The following is a 24,227-nucleotide window of genomic DNA, read 5'->3' as shown; positions in this document are numbered from 1 at the left end:
TACTTGTTAAATGTCCAAACTTTTTTCATAAGAAATTTCAATTAAGCCCCATTTGGAAGCTTGGAGGCCACCGTAACACAGAGGTTAGCATGCTCATTTATGACGCCGAATGCCTAGATTCGAAACCTGACGAGATTATCAGAAAAAATTTCAGCGGTGATTATCCCCTACTAATGCTAGCGACATTTGTGAGATACTAAGCCATGCATAGATGCCATGTAAATACTTCCCCTAAAAACATTGAGGACTGAGACAGGCCGTTCAAACTCGGCTATAAAAAGGAGGGCCTTATCATTGAGCTTTTACTTGAATCGGACAGCACTCATTTACATGTGAGAAAATTTTACCTTTTCCTTAATGTTCATGAAAAAATTTGCACCATTTGGAAAAAAGAATTGATTGAAGAAAGTTTAAGCATATGAAAAACTCATCTCAAGTCCTCTTTTCATTATAAATTAATCTTGTCCATGTGTGCAAGCCTTAACTATATATTTGCTTTTCCCAAAACAACCCTTTATAGATATTATCTTTTACAAATATCTTAATAGAAATTATAAGACAATCACTTTCGCCCATCTCTAGTTGAATGATTTAAATCTTTCAATCTAATGATGGATGTCCACTGTCCAACCCTAATGGAAAAACATCAAAAAACAAATCTAATTTAAATTCATAATCCATATCCATGCCAGCTAGTCCTGTGTACTTCGGGCGGCATGCTCAGGTATATGCTAGAATTCACAACTTAAGCGAATGATGAATGAATTCGTTCAATTTATGACATTTCTCATTTCCGGCCGTTAAAAAACAGCAAAGAGAAACAAAAGAGCAAAAAAAAAACAAATAAATGATGTCTTCCAGCCAACCAAAAAAGAATCAACGCATACATGTACATGAAACATGGTAAAAAGTTTTTCTTGGCTTTTCTTTGCCATGTAAGGCGGTAAAAATTAATAGTCTCTTGTAGTTTGATATAAAGTCAAATCATGGCTATCTTCCCTGTCATCATCATCAATATCCCCACACATGGCCATGCACGCAATGATGGAAGACTTTTCCTTGGTTTGCTTTGGTGCATCGGGGATGATAAAACAAATCACTTATTATTATTTTTTTTTTTTTATTTGCGGTACTATGAAGTGTGGGTAAAAAATGTGTGCAAGTGAATTTTGAATATCTTGAGAAGTATTATATCAAATCTAGATTTTATTACGAGGACCATATCATGTAGGGGTAGACTTACCACCACCATAGGATAAGGAGTTTACTAATCTTGTCATTCCGTTTGTAAAATTGAAAATTTTGCCCATGAACATTCCGGTAAAGAACAAAAGCAAACTTCTTACATATCAACGAGTGCAGTTCGATTCAAGTTTACGCTCAATGTTAAAGGGGCCTCCTTTTTATAGCCGAGTCCGAACGGCGTGTCGAACATGCGACACCTCCTCGGAGAGACGTTTTTCCAAAGTACCTCACAAATGTTGCCAGCATTAGGAGGGGAAAAGCACCGCTGAAAATTTTTTCTCATGTTCTCGCCAGGATTCGAACCCAGACGTTCAAGGTCATAGGCGGACATGTTATCCTATGCGCTATGGTGGCCTCCGTTTGTAACAACTCGAAATATTGATCTGATATATGTCCTTTATCGCCTAGACATTCTGTGTCGATCTAGCCATGTCTGTCCGTCCGTCCCTCCATCTGTCGAAAGTGTAAAGCTAACCGCTAGAAAATGTGTACATATACTCCTTGTAGATGTAGGTCGTTGGGGATTGCAAATGGGCCATATCGGTCAAGATTTGAATATAGCCCCCATATAAACCGAACCCCGTTTTTGACTTCTTGAGCCCCCAGGAGCCCCAATTTTCATCTGCACAGACTTCCGTTATGACTTCCAGCATACGCATCGAGTATAACTGGAATCGGTCTATATACTGATATAGACCCCATATAAACCGATCCCAAAATTTGGCTGAAACTTGACACAATGACTTCTGTTCTGACTTCCACTATGCGTGCCAAGTATAATCCAAATTGGTCTATAAACTGATATATAGCCCCCACATAAATCACTCCCCGGATTTGACTTCTTGAACCCCAAGAAGTCTCAATCAATACTCGATTTGATTGATTACAAAATAATTCAAATACAAACTGTCTTAATAATGGTAAATTTTTAGGGGAACCCATGGTGGTGGTTACGCAAGACTCGACCAGGCCTAACACGAACCACATTTTTACTTGTTTCATATTAACTCGATCTACTTATGTCTGTCCGATGTAGATAGTTTGGAATTCAATGGACCATGACCATGTGGAGAAAGACATCTCGAAACTTAGTGAGACAGAAACAGACAACAAATATTAGAGAAGGTGTTCCGCACCATCCAGGAAACTAAAACTCAAATCCTGTGTGCAAATTTATGCTCACGATACTAAGGGGAACGCCCCACCCTAAAATCCCCCAATTGGAAATGTAGGCCTATAGAGAAAATACAGTATTCAAAAAAATATATTTGGGACATAAGTTGGAATTTGACTTTAAAACTAAGGGCCAAGTATCAGGTGACCTACCCACTCCTCAAACGGAGGTGGGCAACATGGAATGTCAAGATAATATATTTTTGAGTAAAGTAAAAAGGGGGAGGCCACCATAGCGCAGAGGTTAGCATGTCCGCCTACGACGCCGCACGCCTGGGTTCGAATCCTGACGGGACCATTAGCAAAAAAAATTTGCCATTGGTTTTCCCCTCTTTAGTCTGGCAACATTTGTGAAGAACTATTCCATATAAAAACTTCATTCCAAAGAGGTGATGCACTTCGGCATGCCTTTCGGACTCGGCTCTAAAAAGGAGGCCACTTATCATTGAGCTTAAACCTGAATTGGACTACACTCATTGATATGTGGGAAATTTGCCCCTGTTCCTTAGTAAAATGTTCATGGGCAATATTTGTTTTTTGTAAAAAGGGGCGAGCTCCATCCCAGGAAGATGCGATACTTCATATCAAGGCCTTCCAAAACGCGCTCGGACAACCTAAGCTCTAACCATTCCATATGTCAAAGAGATATCTGTACCCGTTCTCCCACGGCGTTTTATTTACAAGTTTTTTTTTTCGATTCCATCCCACTGTGTGTCGCCAGGATTAGAGGCGAAAACCATCGCTGAAAACTTTTTTTTTTAGGCTAGGATACGAACTCAGGCGTTCAGCTCAAAGGGGGACATGCAAACCTCTGAAAGAAGAATAATAATCTGATATCAACATTTTCGATCATATGCCAGTAAGGCTACCCAAATATCTGCTAAACTGCCAATCAAAGGGGGCCCCACCCAAAACGGACATGTTTACCGATTGGGACAATATGGGTATCAAATCATAGGTATTTAGGAGTGAAGTACGCATATGAGTCTGAAATGAATGGTTTCTTGGAGAAGAATACGAATTTGATAGCAAAATTTGTGAATAAGTGCCAGAGTTGCCGCCCCATTCCAAAATTTTGAGTCATGATTCAAGAAGGCCAATGCAAAGTCTGGTTAACTGGCAATCAAGGGGAATATCCCACCCAAATTGATATGTTTACTGATTGGGACATGTTTAGCTTTTGAGACAATATGGTTATCAAATAAATGGTATTTAGGAGTAAAGAACGCATTTGAGTCTGAAATAAATGGTTTCTTGAAGAAGAATACGAATATGATAGCAAAATTCGTAACTACATACCAGGGTTGCCGCTCCATCCCCAATAAATACTTAAGCGGATATATAGACCGAAGGAAAAAATCTGATATCAAAGTTCGGTGTCATGCGTCAAGAAAGCCATTGCAAAATCTAGTAAACTGGCAATCAAGGGGAACGCCCCACCCAAACGGACATGTTTACCAATTGGGACAATGTGGATATCAAATAAAAGGTATTTAGGAGTAGTGCACCAATAAAGGTCTTAAATTAGCTGTTTTTGAGAAAGAATACGAATTGGATACCTAAGAAACACTCAAGCGGATATAGAAGACCGATTGCGACAAAATTGGTCTCAAATGAAAGATACTTGAAAGAAGAGAAAAATAATCTGATATGAAAATTTTGGATCATGTAGAGGAACAAGGAGGAACGCCCCACCCAAATGGACATATTTATCGATTGGAACAATATAGATATCAAATAAAAGGTATCTAGGAGTAGAGTACGAATAAAGTCTTACATGAACGGTTTTTGGGAGTAGAGAAGGAATCTGAGAGCAAAACAAAGTGCCAGGGTTACCGCTACATCCCCAAGAAATACTTGTGCAGATATATAGACCGATCGGGACAATGTAGGTATCAAATAAAAGATATTTGGAAGATGAATAATAATCTGATATCAATATTTTGGATCATGCGACAGGAAGACTATCCAAATATCAGCTAAACTGGCAATCAAGGGTGAACGCCCTACCCAAAAGGACATTATTACCGATTGGGATATGTCTAATAAAAAGTATTTAGGAGTAGAGTACCATTTGGGGTCTTATATGAACGCATTCTGGGAGTAGAGTAAAAATCTGTTTTCGAAATTTGAAAACAACTGCCAGGGTTGCCGCTCCATCCCCAAGAAACACTTAAGTGGATATATAGATCGATACGAAAACATCAAATAAAAGAAACTGGGAAGCGGAATAATAATCGAATACCAAATTTCGGATAATGAGTCACAAAGGCTAACCCATTATCTGCTGAGCTGGGAAAGATCTTTGAGTAGAGTACAAGTTTAAACCAAAATTTTGATTTAAAGTAGACTCAGGCAGGACATGAGAATGTTTTCTAATGTTGTATCGAATTGGTATCTTAGTGGGAATTTAAAAAGTACAAATACATGATCCGAAGCGAAGCGAAGTGCCCGACCCAAGAGGGCAAAACAAAGCGGGCGAGGTTCATAGAACTTTTGTGTTTGGATTTTTTGTCCAGATGAGACCAATAGGTATCATCTTTGCTACGGTTTATAAAGAAATCACACTAAGATCCCTTAAAAAAGGTTAAGGCAAAAAATGTGCTGTTGCAAAATGCCTTGGGCAGTTTCCAGTGATCGCGATTTCGAACCGACCAGGACTCTCATCAGACTGACTTTTAGAGGCATATTACTATCGATCTATCAGTTTCTGGTAAAAACACCAGAAAGCGATGTTTTTAGAAAATTTTCATGATGATTTGGCAGTTCCTTTTCTTGGACTCTACGCTTTCACATCAATGAGCTGCAATTTAAGAGAAATCTATCTGATGTACCGAAACGGGATAAGCATTATTTTCAGGCTGATACCTGTTAGACCTCAAACAGTCAAAGACTGGCAATAAAAAACTGAAATACTCCCAAATATTCCCAGTAGTAGCGAACACCCTAAGTACATAGAAAATGAGCCGCTTTATTTACTTTGTTATTTGAAATCAAGCGCACAGAACATCTGAGTTCAAATTTTTGAATAAATATTAGAAAAGACTTCCAAAGGTGGTTATTTCATATTTTCATTTAATTTATTGGTTATTCGAAATCGAGCGAACTTCATCAAATCACCCAGCCAAGCATGTCTCCTTAAGACGCTGAACTTCTGGGTTCAAATGCTTGAGTAAAAATTAGACAAAATTTCCAAAGTTGATTATTCCATGTTTTCATTATTATCATCTAATCTTTGCCCCTTCACAATATATTTTCCTTTTCGTTAGGGTACCTTTTTACTCAATTTGGCACATTTTTATCTATCACCGTCTTCGTAAAACATTGTAGCAATGTCAACGAGTTACTTATTTTGGCTGCTCCTTGAGCAAATCATATTCGCAGATCTAAAGCAAGCATATATGCAGTTGACAGCAGGCGGGCTTAGTTGAATACGCATGGTTGAGGTTTCAAATTGAAGCCGTGATTTTGACATTGCGTAGGTAACAGTACAGCCATGCCAGCTTTTTTCATACATTTCATTATAGCTTTTCCAGCCAGTTTGCCTATAAGTGGTAGTTATTGTGAGTTGTTGTTGTTTGTATATAATTTTCATTTTCAATTTTTCGAAAAATGTGCGTTTTTTTGCTATTCTTCTCTTTGCTGGTTATTATTTTTGTTTTTTTTTTTTTTTTAGTCTCTGCAAAAATTTATTTTGCCAAATGATTAATGACTTGCGGCATACAAAAGCCAGCTATGAATATAAACTAAGACCCCTGCCTTCTACTCACCACTCTCCACTCCTCACTCGGCAAATGATTAATAACCCAAATGTGTGTAGATGCCATTATATTGTATTTATATACACTCCTAAAAATTGTATTAATCTATTTTACACATCTCAAATGATTTTTTTTTTCCTGTGTTAATACATATGTTGGTGCTCATGTCTCCGCATCTACGTATGTATGTTACGAATTTATTTATGTATCATAATATTTATAATATGGCTTAGCCGACTTTATTAAGCCATCTGTAGTCTCTGTTGAGTTGATGCCATGAGTTGTTGTCGATGGATGTTGTGATGGAAGTTATTAAAATGGCTTTTTGTCATTTTTCTATTGGCAGATATTGATCGAAATAATCAATGGATTGAGTTCATCATGAAGTTATTTTAACAGAACTCAAATGCAGAGACTTGATGATATGATGACTATATTTTAGAATGCTAAGATTGCCAAAAAGGCATTTAGCGAAATGCTGTTGCTAAGTAAATTAGTCCCAAGATATATTTTTAGGAAGGGATTTTCATAATTGGAAGGATATATATTTGCCCACAAGTATACCATTAAGAAAGAGCCCCTTCGAAACCTTTTCCAAGAAAACTCTTGCAAGCCTGGAAACTTCACAAATATGTTTTTTTGGCACTGCATGTTGATCTACCTAAAATGATGACCTATTAATCAAACCTATCAATGATTTCTTATTTTTTATGTTTCTATACAACAGAGGGCAACTTCTTCCAAATAAGTTTTATTTGGGTAAAATACTCACAAATAATCAGGGAAATGTTATAAGTCTTCTCTCATATCAGCGTGCAGCATAAGCATGATAAGGGTGACCTTTTTACGTATCATATACTCTTTGCCAAAACAAAGGATGGTGAATTGACATCTAAACTCAGTCACAATAATGTTTCATATATGCTTACTAGGATTCGAACCCAGGAGTTCAAATATTAATATTTAAAATTTACCCCACATTAGCCTGTCGATGATATGGGAGACAACCTCAATGCATCCTAATTGTATCCCACAAACTCGAATGTATTGGTTGCCCAAAAAGTAATTGCGGATTTTTCATATAGTCGGCGTTGACAAATTTTTTCACAGCTTGTGACTCTGTAATTGCATTCTTTCTTCTGTCAGTTATCAGCTGTTACTTTTAGCTTGCTTTAGAAAAAAAGTGTAAAAAAAGTTTATTTGATTAAAGTTCATTCTAAGTTTTATTAAAAATGCATTAACTTTCTTTTAAAAAATCCGCAATTACTTTTTGGGCAACCCAATATCATATACTCTTTGCCGAAACAAAGGATAGTGAATTGATATCTGAACTCTGTCACAATAATTGTTCATATGTTACCCAGGAGTTCAAATATTAATGTTAACATATTAAAATTTACGCCACATTGGCCTGTCTAAGATATCGGAGACGGCCTCAATGCATCCTAATGGTATCCCACAAACTCGAATATAGTAAAAAACAAATTAAAGCATATTAAGTTCAGCGGGGAACCACCACCATGGATTCTGCTAAAATATGGCAGCTATATCTGGTTATAAACCGATTTGAACCGTACTTGGTCAAGTTGTTAAGAGTCATAACAGTGATAACTATGCAAAATTGCAGCCAAATGGGATAAAAATCGCCGCTTGTAGGGTCTCAAGAAGTCAAATCAAGAGATCGGTATATACGGGAGCTATCAGGTTATAGACCGATTTGAAACCTTCTAGGCACAGTTGTTGGAAGTTGCAACAGAACACCGCTTGCAAAATTTCAGCCAAATCGGATGTAAATTGAGGCTTCCAGGGACTCTGGAAGTTAGGTTAGGTTGAAAAGGGGTGTAAATATTAATCCGCCCCAAGCCACTATGGACATACACCTAAGCCAATAATTGGCTTGTTGTGCGCTCTGAAATGTATAAAGTAACCTCTAGAAAGAAAATTTTAAGTTAGAAATTGCGCTTCTTACAAAATCCTTAATTGTTTTCAATACCACTTCCCTAAGTTGGTTCATGTCTGGTATTGTATCTCCACCTAAGTGCCAGTATCTGACAAAGGAAATGCTCCAACGTCTCACCATCTTCCCCCATGCCCTATACATGATATCACTTGCCGCACCGATTTTACATAAGTGAGCTCGTAGTCCTATGTGTCCCTTTATGATACCAATAGCTATACTGACCTCCTTCTCACTTCCTTTCAGTAATAGCCTCGTCTACTCACGATCTGGATCCTCCCATAGGATTTACGCCGTCCTACCGACCGTTTCGCTGTTCTACAATGTTGCATGCGCATTCGTCGCTCACGTCCTTAACTTGGGTTAACCAAGTTTATTGACGTCAGTCCTCTGGCCTTCACCGCCAAATCATCTGCCCTTTCATTTCCCCTTACTCCGTTATGGCCCAGCACCCAAACGATGCGGATTTTCCTATCCTCAGAGAAGGCGTTAATCTCCTTCTTACACTGCAAGACTGTTCGTGACCTTACCGTCCTGGTTGTTATTGCCCTTATGGCAATTTTGCTGTCGGTAAAGATGTTCACACTCGACGTCCTCGCGTTAGCACCACACCACTTTATGAATTCCGTGATCGACCAGATCTCCGTCAGTCTAAAATAGATCTCAGTCCCTGGGTTCTCAATGTAGACTTCCAGGCCCACTCTGTCCTCTAGCTTTGATCCATCCGTGTAACATGATCTTCCAGACGGCAATACTAGGATTCCGTCAATCCAAGATTGTGCCGATGGCAGCAGTGCCTCGCACTCGACTTCAAGGTTCATCTCAGGTATCCGATCGGAAACCTCTCCACTTCCTTCTAGGTTTCCTATCGTCGCCTCGATTATACCGCGATGGTATGAGCTGCTCCCATCCTCAATCCAATCTCCCATCGCCTTAAGTCTTATAGCCTTAGTGGCTGCCTCACACTTAATCTGTATGTCAATGGATCGGATATCTAGAATAGTCTCCAGTGCCCTAGTGGACGTGGTCCTCATCGCGCCTATGCCAAGACAACATGTTCTCTGAACCTGTTGTATGGTCCTTATGTTACACTTTTTCTCCATAGCAGTCCACCAAACTACTGAGGCGTAAGTAAGTATTGGTCTAATCACGCTCTTGTAGAGCCAGTAGACTATCCTAGGATTTAGGCCCCATTTCGAGCCTACGGCCTTTCTATTGGGTTGCCCAAAAAGTAATTGCGGATTTTTTAAAAGAAAGTAAATGCATTTTTAATAAAACTTAGAATGAACTTTAATCAAATATACTTTTTTACACTTTTTTTCTAAAGCAAGCTAAAAGTAACTGCTGATAACTGACAGAAGAAGGAAGGCAATTACAGAGTCACAAGCTGTGAAAAAAATTGTCAACGCCGACTATATGAAAAATCCGCAATTACTTTTTGGGCAACCCAATACATAGTGCCCAAGATCTGTGAGCCTTCTCAGTACTCTCCTGAATGTGATACTTCCAATTCAGTTTCCTGTCCAAGATCACACCTAAGTACTTGACCTTGTCAGATATCGAAATCGCCTTCGTCTTCCTCGTGAACAGGCATATTTCAGTCTTCGCTGGGTTAACATTGAGACCTCTGGGTCTAGCCCTGCTTATGGACAAACCAGTAAGGAAGGGCAAAAGTCGGGCGGTGCCGACTGTATAATACCCTACACCTACCCTTTAAGTACAATGAGGGAGCTGTATCCAATTCTGAACCATTTTGGATGGACCTCGGCGACCAAAATATGTTCAAACTGTAATAACTACGGTTGACAAATGACAGCATTATTGCAAATTAATCAAAATCTGACGAACATATACATGGGAGCTATAACTAATACTAAACCGATTTCCAATGAAATTAACCAGTAATATCGAGAGTCATTAGAAAATCCTACCTGCTAAATTTCGAGAGAATCGGGTAACAAATGACGATTTTATTGCATTATTACTGCAAATCGGACGAACATATATATGGTTGCTATATCCAAATCTAAACCGATTTTTATGAAATTCACGTGTAATGTCGGGAGTCATAAGAAAATCATTCCTGCCAAGAGAATCGGTCGAGAGAATCGGTTTACAAATGACCATTTTATTGCAGTATTACTGCAAATCGGGCGAACATATATGTGGAAGCTATATCCAAATTTGAACCGATTTTTTCCAATTTCAATAGGCTTCGTCTCTAGGCCGAAAGACATGCCCATACCAAATTTGAAGATGATCGGATGAAAATTGCGACCTATAGTTTGTACACAAATTAACATGGACAGACGGACAGACAGACAGGCAGGCCAACAGACGGACATAGCTAAATCGAATCAGAAAGTGATTCTGAGTCGATCGGTATACTTATCAATGGGTCTATCTCTCTTCCTTTTGGGTGTTACAAACTAATTCACTAAGTTATAATACCCATTGTAAAATGGATTTGTTTGTCAAATGAATTCAGTTCTCGGAGTGTTTTTTTTTTCCTGTCAGCCAACACGCAGGGGATATCTCCTATGAATGCAGTGCATTGCGTTGGCGAGAGGAAATTAGGAATTGGAGGGAGGGAAAAGGATGTAGTGCTTATTGACTTTTGTCTTGAATCTTTGGATGTCAAAGTGGGTGGGAAAAATATTAGCCGGAAGTCGATTCCACATACGAACGGTTCGGGCGGAATATTGGGCGCTGGCCAATCAACTACAAACGGGTGTGAGTTCCTGGAATTTCTAGTATCCCTGACATACATCCTTACATCAGGAATAAGAAGACGAATATCTGACGAACACACACCATGAAAGTACCGATAGAACAATGCCAAACAACCCATATTGCGACGATGATGAGGGCAGGCAATAGAGTTGGATACCCCACTGTCCCCAATCAACGCCATCGCTCTCCTTTGTATGCGGTCCAGTAGCCCCAGGAATGATTTTGAAGCTCCAGCCCATACATGTGAGTTGCACTCCATTTTCACACTTATGAAAGTGGCGTAGATGTTAAGAAGATCAGACGGAGTAAAGTTGTTCTTACATCGTTAAAGGAGGCCTAAACACTTCAATGCTTCTTTCGACACTTCAAATCTATGTTTAGCCCAACGGACATTACTTTGTATTTCCATACCCAGAACATCAAGAGCTTCTGATTGCTCAGCATCTACACCGTTGATAGACAAAGACGATCGTAATGGGTCAGCGAATGGTTTGTGTGACAACAAGCAGCACTGAGTCTTCCGTGCATTAAATGTTCTTCATGATCACATTTAACATCTCTTCCATTATGATGTCTGTAATAATCGCTGACACTGGGGATCGCATTGGCATGCCTTTTCTTTGCTCGCATATCCTGTCAATGTATGTACAATAATAAACCTATAAAAATTCCTTAATCAAATTCTGCCGAAAATTTTATGTATTTTTAAAAGACAAAGAAATATTAAAACTTTTAATGAAAACACCACATTAATATGCGACGAACTTTAAAAATCAAAGTATGCCCCTCTTTAATAAAGACATTTGTAAACGTTTAAACAATTTTTGTTTTGCAAAACCGAAACCCTTAAAAATTGGGTAAGTCGTCATGGTTTTAAGCCGATTGCATATTTTAAAATTAGAATTTTAGATGGCAACATTGACATTAAAGTTTTAATTTTCCCAAAAAAAAAACGTAAAATAAAAACAAATACCTTGCACTAATCGGATTTAATTTGTCAATAAACCAATCTAGTTTATTTTGATATTATTGATGAAGATCATAAATTGGCACCAATTCAAAACGATTTTGAAAATTATTATAAATATTTAAAATTGAATTAAAACATTGGCCTGATAAAACCAGTAAGGAATAGCAAAAGTCGGGCGGTACCCACTATATATTGTAATACCCTACACCACCGAGTCCATGCAGTACCTTTTATATGTAGAACTTATCTCGAAATCTAGTAAGACTTTAATTTGTATACCAATTGAAATTGCAATTTAGGACCTTGTAAGATTTTCCTACCATAGGACAAAATATTTGGATTTCCACATCTTTAAAAGGCCATATCGGATAAATGATTATATGGAAGTTATATTGATGATGGTTTTTACTGCCTTAAAAGTCCATATCGGATGAAATATACACATTGGAGCTATTGTATATCTAAATTAGGACTGATTTTAATGACATTTTGCGCTCGTATTGGAACGTAAATTTAAACGTCCCATGTCAAATCGGGCGAAAATTGTGGATTCTACAGCCTTAAAAGGCCATATCGGATGAAAGATATATATGGTAGCTATATCGAAATCTAAACCGATTTTTATGAAATGTTGTACAAATATCAAGACGTCAAATAAAACACCTCATGCAGAATTTTGTAAAGATCGGACCAAAATTGTGGCTTTTACAGTCTTAAAAAGCCAAATCAGATGAAAAATATATATGGGAGCTATATCTTAATCTGAACCGATTTTCATGCAAAAAACGTGACATGTTCAACATGTCGTGACAATCGGACAACAAATACGACCTGCACTTTGATTACAAGAATACATGGACTCACAGACGGACAGACGGACAGGCGGACATGGCTAAATCGAATCAGAAAGTGATTCTGAGTCGATCGGTATACCTATCAATGGATCTAGCTCTTCTCCTTCTTAGCGTTGCAAAAAAATGCACAAATCTATAATACCCTGTACCACAGTGGTGGTGCAGGGTATAAAAAGGAATTTCACTGTGACTTTTTAAACCCACCACCATTGGATGGGTTTATACAAATCTCGAAATTTTCGTCTAAGACCCCATAAAGCATATATATATTCTTGATCGTCTCGATGTATTGAGTCGATCTAGACGTGTCCGTCCGTCCGTCTGTCGAAATCACGATAGCGGTCGAACGCGTAAAGCTAGCCTCTTGAAATTTTGCATAGATACCTAATATTGAATGGGGGTTGCAAATGGGTCATATCGGTTCAGATTTAGATATAGCTCTCATATAAACCAACTTCTTGAGTCCCTGGAAGCCGCAATTTTTGTCCGATTTGGCTATAGTTCTACATGTAATGTTTCGTTATGATTTCCAACAACTGTGCCAAGTACGGTCCAAATCGGTCTGTAAGCCGATCTTCTGATTTTTTTCCGATTTGGCTGACTGGTTTTGCATGTGGTATTCCTTTTTGACTTTTAACAACTGTGCCAAGTACGTTCCGAATCGGTCTATGACCTGATATAGCTCCCATATAAACCGATCTTCTGATTTGATTTCTTGAGGCCCTGGAAGCCGCAATTTTTGTCCGATGTGGCTGAAATTTATACATATATTATAGCCTGATATAGTTCCCAAGTAAACCATTCTCTCGATCATCCATCCTTGTTCGGTTTCTAGAAGCTTTAAGCTTTGCCGATTTGTCAGGAGTTCAACTAAATTTATTTTGTACAAATTTTTAGCAGCATATCCTTGGCATTCGCATTACTGTTTGTTTACATTTAAATTTTAGTATTTAACAGTTGGAGGCCACCGTAGCGCAGAGGTTAGCATGTGACGCTGAACGCCCGCCCATGACGCTGAACGTCCGCCTATGACGCTGAACGTCCGCCTATGACGCTGAACGCTCGAATCCTGGCGAGACCAAAGGAAAAAAATTTTCAACGATGGTTTTCCCCTCCTAATGCTGGCAACATTTGTGAGGTACTATGCCATGTAAAACTTCTCTCCAAAGAGTTGTCGCACTGCGGCACGCCGTTCGGACTCGGCTATAAAAAGGAGGCCCCTTATCATTGAGCTTAAAATTTGAATCGGACTGCACTCATGGATATGTGAGAAGTTTGCCCCTGATTCTTAGTGGAATGTTCATGGGCCAAATTTGCAATTTTATTAAACAGTTCTGTAATATGCTGGTGGATGTTGTCTTGGTGTCTAAGACCATATTCTTATCAACGTATCTTAGATACGCCGCCGGGAGGCTCCAATGTAGCGCAGATTTTAGCATGTCCCCCTATAACGCTGAAGGCATGGATTCGAATCCTGGTGAGACCATCATAAAAAATTTTCAGCGGTGTTTTCCCCTCCCAACGCTGGCAACATTTGTGAGGTACTATGCCATGTAAAATTTCTCTCCAAAGAGGTGTCACACTGCGCCACGCCGTCCGGACTCGGCTATAAAAAGGAGGTCGCTTATCATTGAGCTTAAACTTGAATCGGACTGCACTCATTGATATGTGAGAAGTTTGCCCCTGTTCCTTAGTGGAATGTTCATGGCAAAATTTGCATTTGCTGAAGGTTCCTGAACTTTTTCGACTATGTCATGAAGGTCCGATTTTTTCATGTCCTGCAGTGATTGGTTATTGTTGTTGTAGCAGTGTGTTGTGTTCTAACTTTCTACTGCTTGGTTCGGTGGAATATTCAGATCCAGAAACTCTGCGACTATGTTGGGTGTTTCCAGAGGAATACGGATCTGGCTGTGGTTCCAGGTCACAATCGGGACACACATCCTGCACGTTGCCATCAATCCTTGCTCTGTAGGAGTTGAGGTGGCTGCATCTCCTCCAATACTCCTGTTTCCCTCAGACGAGGCTATTATTGAAATGAGGTAAGAAGTAGGTCAGTATAGCGCTTTCACTATCATCACGGGCACATAGGACTACCAGCTCAGTTATGCAAAATCGGCACGGTAAGTGATAGCATATGTAGGGTATGTGGGGAAGATGATAAGACGTTGGAGCATTTAATATGTCATTGCCCAGCTTGCGCGTCTAGCAGACACCATCACTTAGGTGAGCACACAATACCAGACATGAACCAAATTAGGGCGTGGTATGGAAAACAGTTGAGGATTTTGTAAGTAACACGAAATTTCCTAACATAGATTAATCCCATGGCAGCCGGTTGTACGTCCCGGATTGACCCCAAGGAGTCCTTCATGGGCAGGGGCGGCTGCCTCAGTGTTCAATACACTGCTACAACAACAACAAGCTAACATAGATTTTATTTTTCGAGGTTACTTTTTATACCCTCCACCATAGAATGGGGGTATACTAATTTCGTCATACTGTTTGTAACACCTCGAAATATGCGTCTAAGACCCCATAAAGTACATATATTCTTGATCTTCGTAACATTTAAGTTAACATTTAACTAGCCATGTCCGTCCGTCTGTCTGTCCATCCGTCTGTCCGTCGGTCCGCCCATCTGTCGAAAGCACGCTAACTTTTGAAGGAGTAGAGTTAGCAGCTTGAAATTTTGCACAAATGCTTCTTATTAGTGTAGGTCGGTTGGGATTATAAATGGGCCAAATGGATACATGTTTTGATATAGCTGCCATATAAACCGATCTTGGGTCTTGACTTCTTGAGCTTTTAGAAAGCGGAATTCTTATTCGATTTCACTAAAATTTTGCACATAGTGTTTTGGTATCACTTCCAAAAACTGTGCGAAGTATGGTCCAAATCGGTCCATAACCCGATATAGCTGCCATATAAAACGATCTTGGGTCTTGACTTCTTGAGCCTCTAGAGGGCGCAATTCTCGTTCGATTTGACTGAAATTTTGCACACAGTGTTTTGATATCACTTCCAACAACTGTGCGAAGTATGATCCTAATCGGTCCATAACCAGATATAGCTGCCATATAAACCGATCTTGGATCTTGACTTCTTGAGTCTCTAGAGGGCGCAATTCTCGTTCGATTTGACTGAAATTTTGCACATAGTGTTTTGATATCACTTCCAACAACTGTGCGAAGTATGATCCAAATCGGTCTATAACCCAATATAGCTGCCATATAAACCGATCTTGGGTCTTGACTTCTTGAGCCTCTAGAGGGCGCAATTCTCGTTCGATTTGACTGAAATTTTGCATACAGTGTTTTGATATCACTTCCAAAAAACAGTGCGAAGTATGATCCAAATCGGTTCATAACCCGATATAGCTGCCATATAAAACGATCTGGGGTATTGACTTCTTAAACCTCTAGAGGGCGCAATTCTCCTCCGATTGGATTGAAATTTTGCACAAAGTGTTTTGATATCACTTCCAACAACTGTGTGAAGTATGATCCAAATCGGTTCATAACCCGATATAGCTGCCATATAAAACGATCTGGGGTCTTGACTTCTTAAGCCTCTAGAGGGCGCAATTCTCGTCCGATTTGACTGAAATTTAGCACATAGTGTTTTGATTCACTTCCAAAAAACAGTGTGAAGTATGGTCCAAATCGGTCCATAACCTGATATAGCTGCCATATAAAACGATCTTGGGTCTTGACTTCTTGAGCCTATAGAGAGCGCAATTCTCCTCCGATTGGATTGAAATTTAGCGCATAGTGTTTTGATATCACTTCTAACAACTGTGCGAAGTATGATCCAAATCGGTCTATAACCCAATATAGCTGCCATATAAACCGATCTTGGGTCTTGACTTCTTGAACCACTAGAGGCTGAAATTTTGCACGAGCCTCTAAAGATCTTGGGTCTTTACTTCTTGAGCCTCTAGAGAGTGCAATTCTCATGCGATTTGGCACACATTTTGTACAACGGCTCCTCCCATGGCCTTCAACTTATGTTGTTGCAATATGGTCGCAATCGATTTATAGCTTGATGCAGCTCCCATATAAACCAATTTCCAGATTTTGCTTCTTGAGCCTTGAATCCGACTATAACTTGATATAAGCTCCTCCTCGGTCCGTATTCATTATTCTTTGTTTGCCTACAAACAGATACTGCGCAAAGAACTCGACACCTAAGTCTGAAACGATGGGCTGCGTTCGTTTTCTAATGATAACATTCAACAGGCAGCTATTCTTCGCATATTCTACCGTGTCTTCATGAATGTTGTCTAGACCCGCTTGATATGCCGTTCGATCTAGAGGTGATCTCTTTGTGGCGCTGAACCTTTCGGTGTAGATCATGTTGATTCACCTAAGTTGGAAGACGGTTGATTCACCTAGGACGGCCCGTAGCCTCGAAATAGGGCCTGAATTCTAGATTAGTTCACTAGCTCTACAGAAGCGTGAAGCGTTACTTACCCTGCGATGGAGAAAAAGTGCAACATAAGGATAAACAATAGGTTCAGAGAATATTTTATCTTGGCTTAGGCGGGCGATGAAGACAACACCCACTAGGAAACTGGAGATTATTCTAGATATCAGACCCACAGACATATAGATTGAGTGCAAGGCAATCACTGCGGCTTTGACTCTTAAGGCGATGGGAGAATATTTTATCTTGGCTTAGGCGGGGCGATGAAGACTACACCCACTAGGAAACTAGAGATAATTCTAGATATCAGACCCACAGACATGCAGATTAAGTGCAAGGCAATCACTGCGGCTTTTAAGGCGATGGGAGAATGGGTAGAGGATAGGATCAAGTTAAGCCATCGTGATATGGTCGAGGGGACGATTGGAATCCTGGAAGGAAGGGAAGAGGTTTCCGATCGGATACCTGAGATGAACCTTGAAGTCGTGTGCGAGGCACTGTTGCCATCGCCACAGTCTTGGATTGACGGAACCCTAGTCTAGATCATGTTGATTCTGACTTGTTGGTCAGAATTGTTACTCCATCGACTATCCCATTCAGCTCCTTACACAACTCATGCGTTGCTGTTGTGGTAGTGCTTGTACACTGAGGCAGCAGCCCTTGCGATAGGATTGACACCTCATGCGTGTATGTAGGTAGTGAACAATGTGGCTGAAGATTTGGTAGTGGGTCCCAAGATTCGGCCCAGCCGAACTTAGCATGCTTTTACTTGTTTATGTTAACTCTGCTATTCCACATTCATGCTTCTTCTATTGTAGCAAATATTGAATAATTGTTTAAACATCTACAATTAATACAGCAATTCGATGTAAATATTATGAATGTTTATACTGTCATCATGTCTATCATATATACGTGCTTCAAAAAAAATTTTTTTTTATTATAAACTTTCATAATTATTTTAATTTTGTCTTAGTCTCAAATTGATTAATTTTCTATTCCAAATGTATGGACTATTTTGTTTAGATCACTGAATGAATTTTTACTGTATGTTAATCAATTAAATGCAAGTACAATTATAACAATCACATACTCATATGGTCGCATATATAATTTTACATTCAAATTTAGCTTGAAATAAATGTCATTTTGGACTGACATTGAAATACTCGAATGTGAATTGTGAATTTATTATCAGCCCAGCAAAGGCATGACTAGAGTGGCCTGTAACCTCTTGTGGCTGCGATTTAAGGAAATTAATTTGTATTTGAATAATAGAAATCTAGACATACAAGGTTGATTGGCAATGCGAGATATTGTAGGCGAGAAGGAAAACAGCGTCCGAGTACTTAGAACAAGTAAAAAGGCGTTAAGTTCGGCCGTGCCGAACTTTGGATACTCACCACCTCGGGTATATATGTAAACCACCATTCATCAAAATCCTTATGTCCCATAGCAGTTATATTGAAACAATGTACAATTCATTGTTCAATTGTGTATAACAAAATATTGGTCCTTTTTGGTAGCTATATCTAAAAACAAACCGATCTGAAACATAAATTGGGTTGCCCAAAAAGTAATTGCGGATTTTTTAAAAGAAAGTAAATGCATTTTTAATAAAACTTAGAATGAACTTTAATCAAATATACTTTTTTACACTTTTTTTCTAAAGCAAGCTAAAAGTAACAGCTGATAACTGACAGAAGAAAGAATGCAATTACAGAGTCACAAGCTGTGAAAAAATTTGTCAACGCCGACTATATGAAAAATCCGCAATTACTTTTTGGGCAACCCAATACAGCATGGATGTCGAAAAGCCTAACATAAGTCAATGTTTCAAATTTCAGTTAAATCGGTCAATAAATACGCCTTTTTGGGGCCAAGACTTTAAATCGAGATATCGATCTATATGACAGCTATATGCAAATCTTGATCGATCTAGTCCAAATTGCCGATACATACGGAGGGGCTTAACTCAACTCTCTGTCCCAAATTTCGGCAACATCCGACAATAAATGCACCTTTTATGGGCCCAAAACATTAAATCGAGAGATCGGTTTATAAGGCAGCTATATCCCAATCTCAACCGATCTGAGTAAAATTGAAGAAGGATGTCGAAGGGCTTAACACAACTCACTGTCTCAAATTTCAGCAAAATCGGATAATAAGTATGGCTTTTTATGGCCCTAAAAACCTAAAACCGAGAGATCAGTCTATATGGCAACTATATCCAAATCTGGACCGATCTGTGCCATAATGCAGAAATATGTCAAGGGGCTTAACTTAACTCACTGTCCCAAATTTCGGCAACACCGAGCCCAAAACCTTAAATGAGCCCAAAACCTTAAATCGAGAGATCGGTCTATATGGCAGCTACCGGACCGAATCTTGAGTACGCACCACCATGGATTCCGTTAAAAATTTACCCTTATTAACTGAGTTTGTATTTGAATTATTTTGGTCTCAAAAAGTCTTATCGGGATATCGGCATTTAGGGGGGCCTATATCACCATATTGACCGATTCGGATAAAAATTGGCACTGATGTTGTAAATCATAAGACAGCTTTTTGGGCCAAATTTGAGCCAAATGGGGGCTCAAGAAGTCAAATCCGGGGATCGGTTTATACGGCGGCTAAATCTGTTTAAAACCCGATTAGGGTCATACTTGGCATAGATGTTTGAAGTCATAACTTTAGTCTTTGTTCCAAATTTCAGCTGAATCGGTTGAAAATTGAGGCTTTTAAGGGCTCAAGAAGTCAAATCCAGGGATCGGTTTATATTGGGGCTATATCTGTTTATAGACCGATTAGGGTCATACTTGGCATAGATGTTGGAAGTCATAACTCAAGTCTTTGTTTCAAATTTCAGCCAAATTGGATGAAATTTGAGGCTCTTAAGAGCTCAAGAAGTCAGATCTGGGGATCGGTTTATATGGAGGCTATATCTGTTTATAGACCGATGCGGTTCATTTTCTTACCATGGATATTGGAAGTCATAACTTAAGTCTTTGTTCCAAATTTCAGCCAAATCGGATGAAAATTGAGGCCTATAGGGGTCCAAGAAGTCAAATCCGGGGATGGGTTTATATGGAGGCTATATCTGTTTATAGACCAATGCGGTTCATTCTTACCATGTATATTGGAACTTAACTTAAGTCTTTGTTCCCAATTTCAGCCAATTCGAATGAAGAATGAGCCATTTAAGAACTCAAGAAGTCAAATCGGGGGATCGGTTTATATGGGGGCTATATCTGTTTATAGACCGATTCGAGTAGATGTTGGAATTATGACAATTCTGTTATTTGTTCCAAATTTCAGGCAAATCGGATGAAAATTGAGGTTTATAGGGACTCAAAAAGTCAAATCGGGGGTTCGGTTAATATGGGCGCTATACCCAAATCTGAACCGATATGACCCATTTGCAATCCCCAACGACCTACATCAATGGGAAGTATCTGTGCAATATTTCAAGCGGCTATCTTTACCTTTCGACCGCTATCGCGATTTCGACAGACGTACGGACGGATGGATGGTCATGGCTAGATCGACTCAGAATGACGAGACAAATGCTGAGTAATTTTTTTTTTCTTATAGAGGAGTGAACCATCGAACTCGTTGAAAATGTCCCCAAATTTACAAAATTTTTTGATTAGAGAACAAAGCTCCAAGTTTTTTTCCATGTTTATTTTGTGTTTTTTTAGTACTACAAAATGCAATCTACGATTAATTGGTTATTATTATCTGTTATCGCATGAAATCGATAACCATTCATTACAACATGGCACTGAAATTCAATCCATAATATCTGACTCGCACTAATCAGGACTGAAAAATTCACCTCAGTAGTTAACAAAAGTGAGCCTAATGGCTCCAAGAATTTCACTACAGGTCTTTTATATATCGGAAGTGATAGGAAAACCCATTCATAAATGTCCAGTTTCATAACAGGTCTTTCATATGTCGGAAGTGATTGGAAATCCATAGACAAGTGGTTGTCTAATTCTAAATTGCCTTTTTAGCTTGTTCAACACTTTTTTAAATCGTTTCTTACTCAGTTTCAGATTCCAACTTGGCACTAGAGATTAGATCTAATTATTCATCCCGTCTTACAAATATCATAATTTCTCCCCCTTCCTCAAAGACAAAAAATAGCTTGAACTTTTTTACTTACCGGCATCCTCATTGGATCCTTCGCTAGGTGGTCCCGTCGGTGGCATATTTTGACGATTTCCTATCATAAGACGATGTTGTATGGCCGCAGAGGCCACTGCCGCCGCTGCGGTAGTCTGGGCGGCGGAAACATTTCTCATGGCTGCACTTAGACCGGTCAAATTGGCAAATGCATTGCTGGCATTGACGGCCATTTGGGCTGCAGCGGCGGCATTTTGAGGACCATTGGCCTCAAAGCGAGGGCGTCCCAGGAATGGTGCACCTCCAAAGACACCGGGTACCCCGAATTGCAGAAAGGGATTCCAAGGCGGTACTCTAACGCCGCCGGGAGCCAATTGAGCGGCAGCCGCATACAGCTGTAAGGCGGCGGTGGGATGTAAAGCCTCCGACGGCATGTTGGGCGCCACAACACCACCGTTGCTATTGCCGGCGGAGTTGGTGGCAGCGGCAGGCGACAATTGTCGACCCAGCGGTGAGTGATGTAATGAAGTTAGCGATGGATGATGGGTAGGTGAATGTGTTGCACTGGGTGATTGATGTTGTGGTAATGATTGCTGCTGTTGTTGTTGTTGTTGTTCCAAAACCATTATTGTTTAAGCAATATGGAGGAGAAGGACAACACCCCAAAGGAGTTAGTCATACACAGGCAATAGGCAACTAGACACTTAATGGGAATATATTCTCAGCCGTTATATGTCACTGTATACGCTAATATTTCTTATTTGTTTAATTTTATTTTTCTTTGTTTCTGTTTTCTTTTTTTCACAATTTAATTACACAGTTTAATAATCAATTATTTATTAATTAAAAAAATTGTTTAAGACTTTTTTATTGTTTTGAGGTGTGATGTAGAGTTCGCGAAAAAAACCGGTAAATTCAATCAATAACCATGCCAAAGAATTTCAGCCTTCAGCTTAACCGGTTTTCAATATCGATATCCAATTCGATTTATAAGCTGTTTAAACTTTTTCTTTTTTGGATTTTTTTTTTTTTGGTATGCAAAAACCCGCTTGTTATTCGGCACTCTCTACGCTACAACACGGAACACTCTGCTCGAAGTCTGAACTCGTTTTATACGACTGGCATTGGAATTTTGTGTTCCTTGAGGTTTCTTAACAGTTGCGGCGGCGGCGAGAACTACGACTATGACGACGACAACGAGAACAGTGAACAGGCGATTATTCCAATAAGAATTTTATTCAAGTTGTTGTTGTTTTTGTTGCGAATGGCGAAATGCCATTGGTATGGCGAGCATGTTTTTATTTTCTATTGGACTTAAACCGCCGACGGTAAAAAGAAATTTACAGTTTCGAGCCGTTAAATGAATAACAAACATCCACAATGAAAATTCAATTTGAACTGAGAGCAGCAACGAACACCATTCAGCCAAGTAAGCGAGTCACAAATGTTCATCAACCACCAATCAGCCAACCAAACGCCACCAACATCATCCTCCGCAGTAGCAGCGTGGCAGACCAATACACACAGAACGACCCCCACTCCCATTAACAAAGTATTGTAGTAGCAGCAGCAGCAAAAGAAGTGCCTAAGCGAAGAAGCAGGAGGAGAACAAGAAATAAAACCACCGCCAGAGTTGAGTTATTGAAACGAATGGCATTGTAGGTTATTTAAAAGGCAACGCAGCAGAGCTGTTCATGATCAAGTTGATAGAGGTGGTTGTTCGTCTGTCTCTACAAGGGAGGGGTATTTGTTGGCAAGATTGTTGCCATTGTTGCATGCCAAACCACCATCCAATGATTGCTCTCACACCATGGCCACTTAACTGCTACACACGTACGCCACCAAAAAACCTACAACACAAGCGTCCAAAAATATTCAATGTTTAAATCTCTCACTCTACCGCTATACAACAAACAGCAGCACAGGCCAACAAAACTTCACCTTGCCTTAAGGCCCACCACTAACAAAGGACAGAGAGAGAGAGAGATAGAGCCAACCAAACAAGTGTCTGCCAGAGCGAGATAAAAATTCATAAAACCAAAACATTTAATTTTATTCCTCAGGCGTCGTACATTCAATTTAACAAACACTCAACTCCACACAAGAGTCTCACACACAAAGTAGTCTGTCTGTAGTAAGTAAGTGTGTGTGTGTGTGTGTACTTCTGAGGGGGAGTTGGTTGCTTTCTTGGGCTGTTTCATAAAATCGGCTGCTGTCCTCAAAGAGCAGAGAGCAAAGTGTTGTGGCTCGTTGCCTCAATAATTCATAAATGTCTGCACAACAGTAACAACAACTTTTGAAAATCAATTGGCCCATTGTTGGTTGGTGCTCTCTCTCTCATGATGAGTTTGACTCTCTGAAACTCTTTGCCGCAAATATGGCTGCCTTAATAGAAAAACAGAAAGAGACCTATATAAAAGGCAATACCATATTCTTTCTCTCTCTCTCGTAACATGTTGGGGAAGAAAATACCGGTATTTTTGTTTTTTGCTGCTGCTACTGCTTTTGTTGATGGTGCTCTAGTGGGTTGTTTTGTTTTAGCTGTTGTTGGCTTTTCAATTTATCACTTTCTTATTTAATTTGTTGTTGTGCTTGAGTGTTGTGCAGCATACGATACACTTAAGTCGTTGCCTTGCTGCCTCTTTGCTCTTCGTGCATTGAACATGTGAAACGAACGTACGTACATACGTATGTTTGTATGAATGTGCATATGCTGGCTGCTGTGGCTGCGTTTACTGCAGGGCGGAGTTTTTCGTGATTATTTCAATTTGGGCTCATAAAATTATTATTTGTGCATTTGTTGCTATAAGTGTCGTTTGCTTCGGCACTACTGCATGGCCAGCCATTTCAATTCTTTGGTTGGTTATTGTTGTGTTAGGGGGAATTGAATTTTACCCACTACACTATGTACACAACAGTGTTGCCACAAGCGATTTAGTTTCGTAGCAAATGTATTGTCAAGAAATTATTTCCGTGGG

At 39.5% G+C, this 24,227-nt stretch overlaps 1 protein-coding gene across 1 annotated transcript in view; it reads right to left on the bottom strand.

The window, feature by feature from the left end:
* The window catches only part of LOC106087652 (homeobox protein unc-4), a 48,602-nt gene extending 26,554 nt beyond the window's left edge, over positions 1–22,048 (bottom strand). The window contains exon 1 of the mRNA XM_013252765.2: positions 21,290–22,048. Coding sequence (XP_013108219.2) covers positions 21,290–21,875 — 586 coding nt within the window. The 5' untranslated portion in view covers positions 21,876–22,048. The remainder of the gene's footprint in view (positions 1–21,289) is intronic.
* Between the last annotated feature and the right edge of the window lie 2,179 nt (positions 22,049–24,227).

Source organism: Stomoxys calcitrans, chromosome 4 (assembly GCF_963082655.1).
Source record: "Stomoxys calcitrans chromosome 4, idStoCalc2.1, whole genome shotgun sequence".
Classification (NCBI taxonomy): domain Eukaryota; kingdom Metazoa; phylum Arthropoda; class Insecta; order Diptera; family Muscidae; genus Stomoxys; species Stomoxys calcitrans.
Note: the sequence above shows the minus strand (reverse complement) of the source record. Positions and strands in the feature narration are given on the sequence as shown.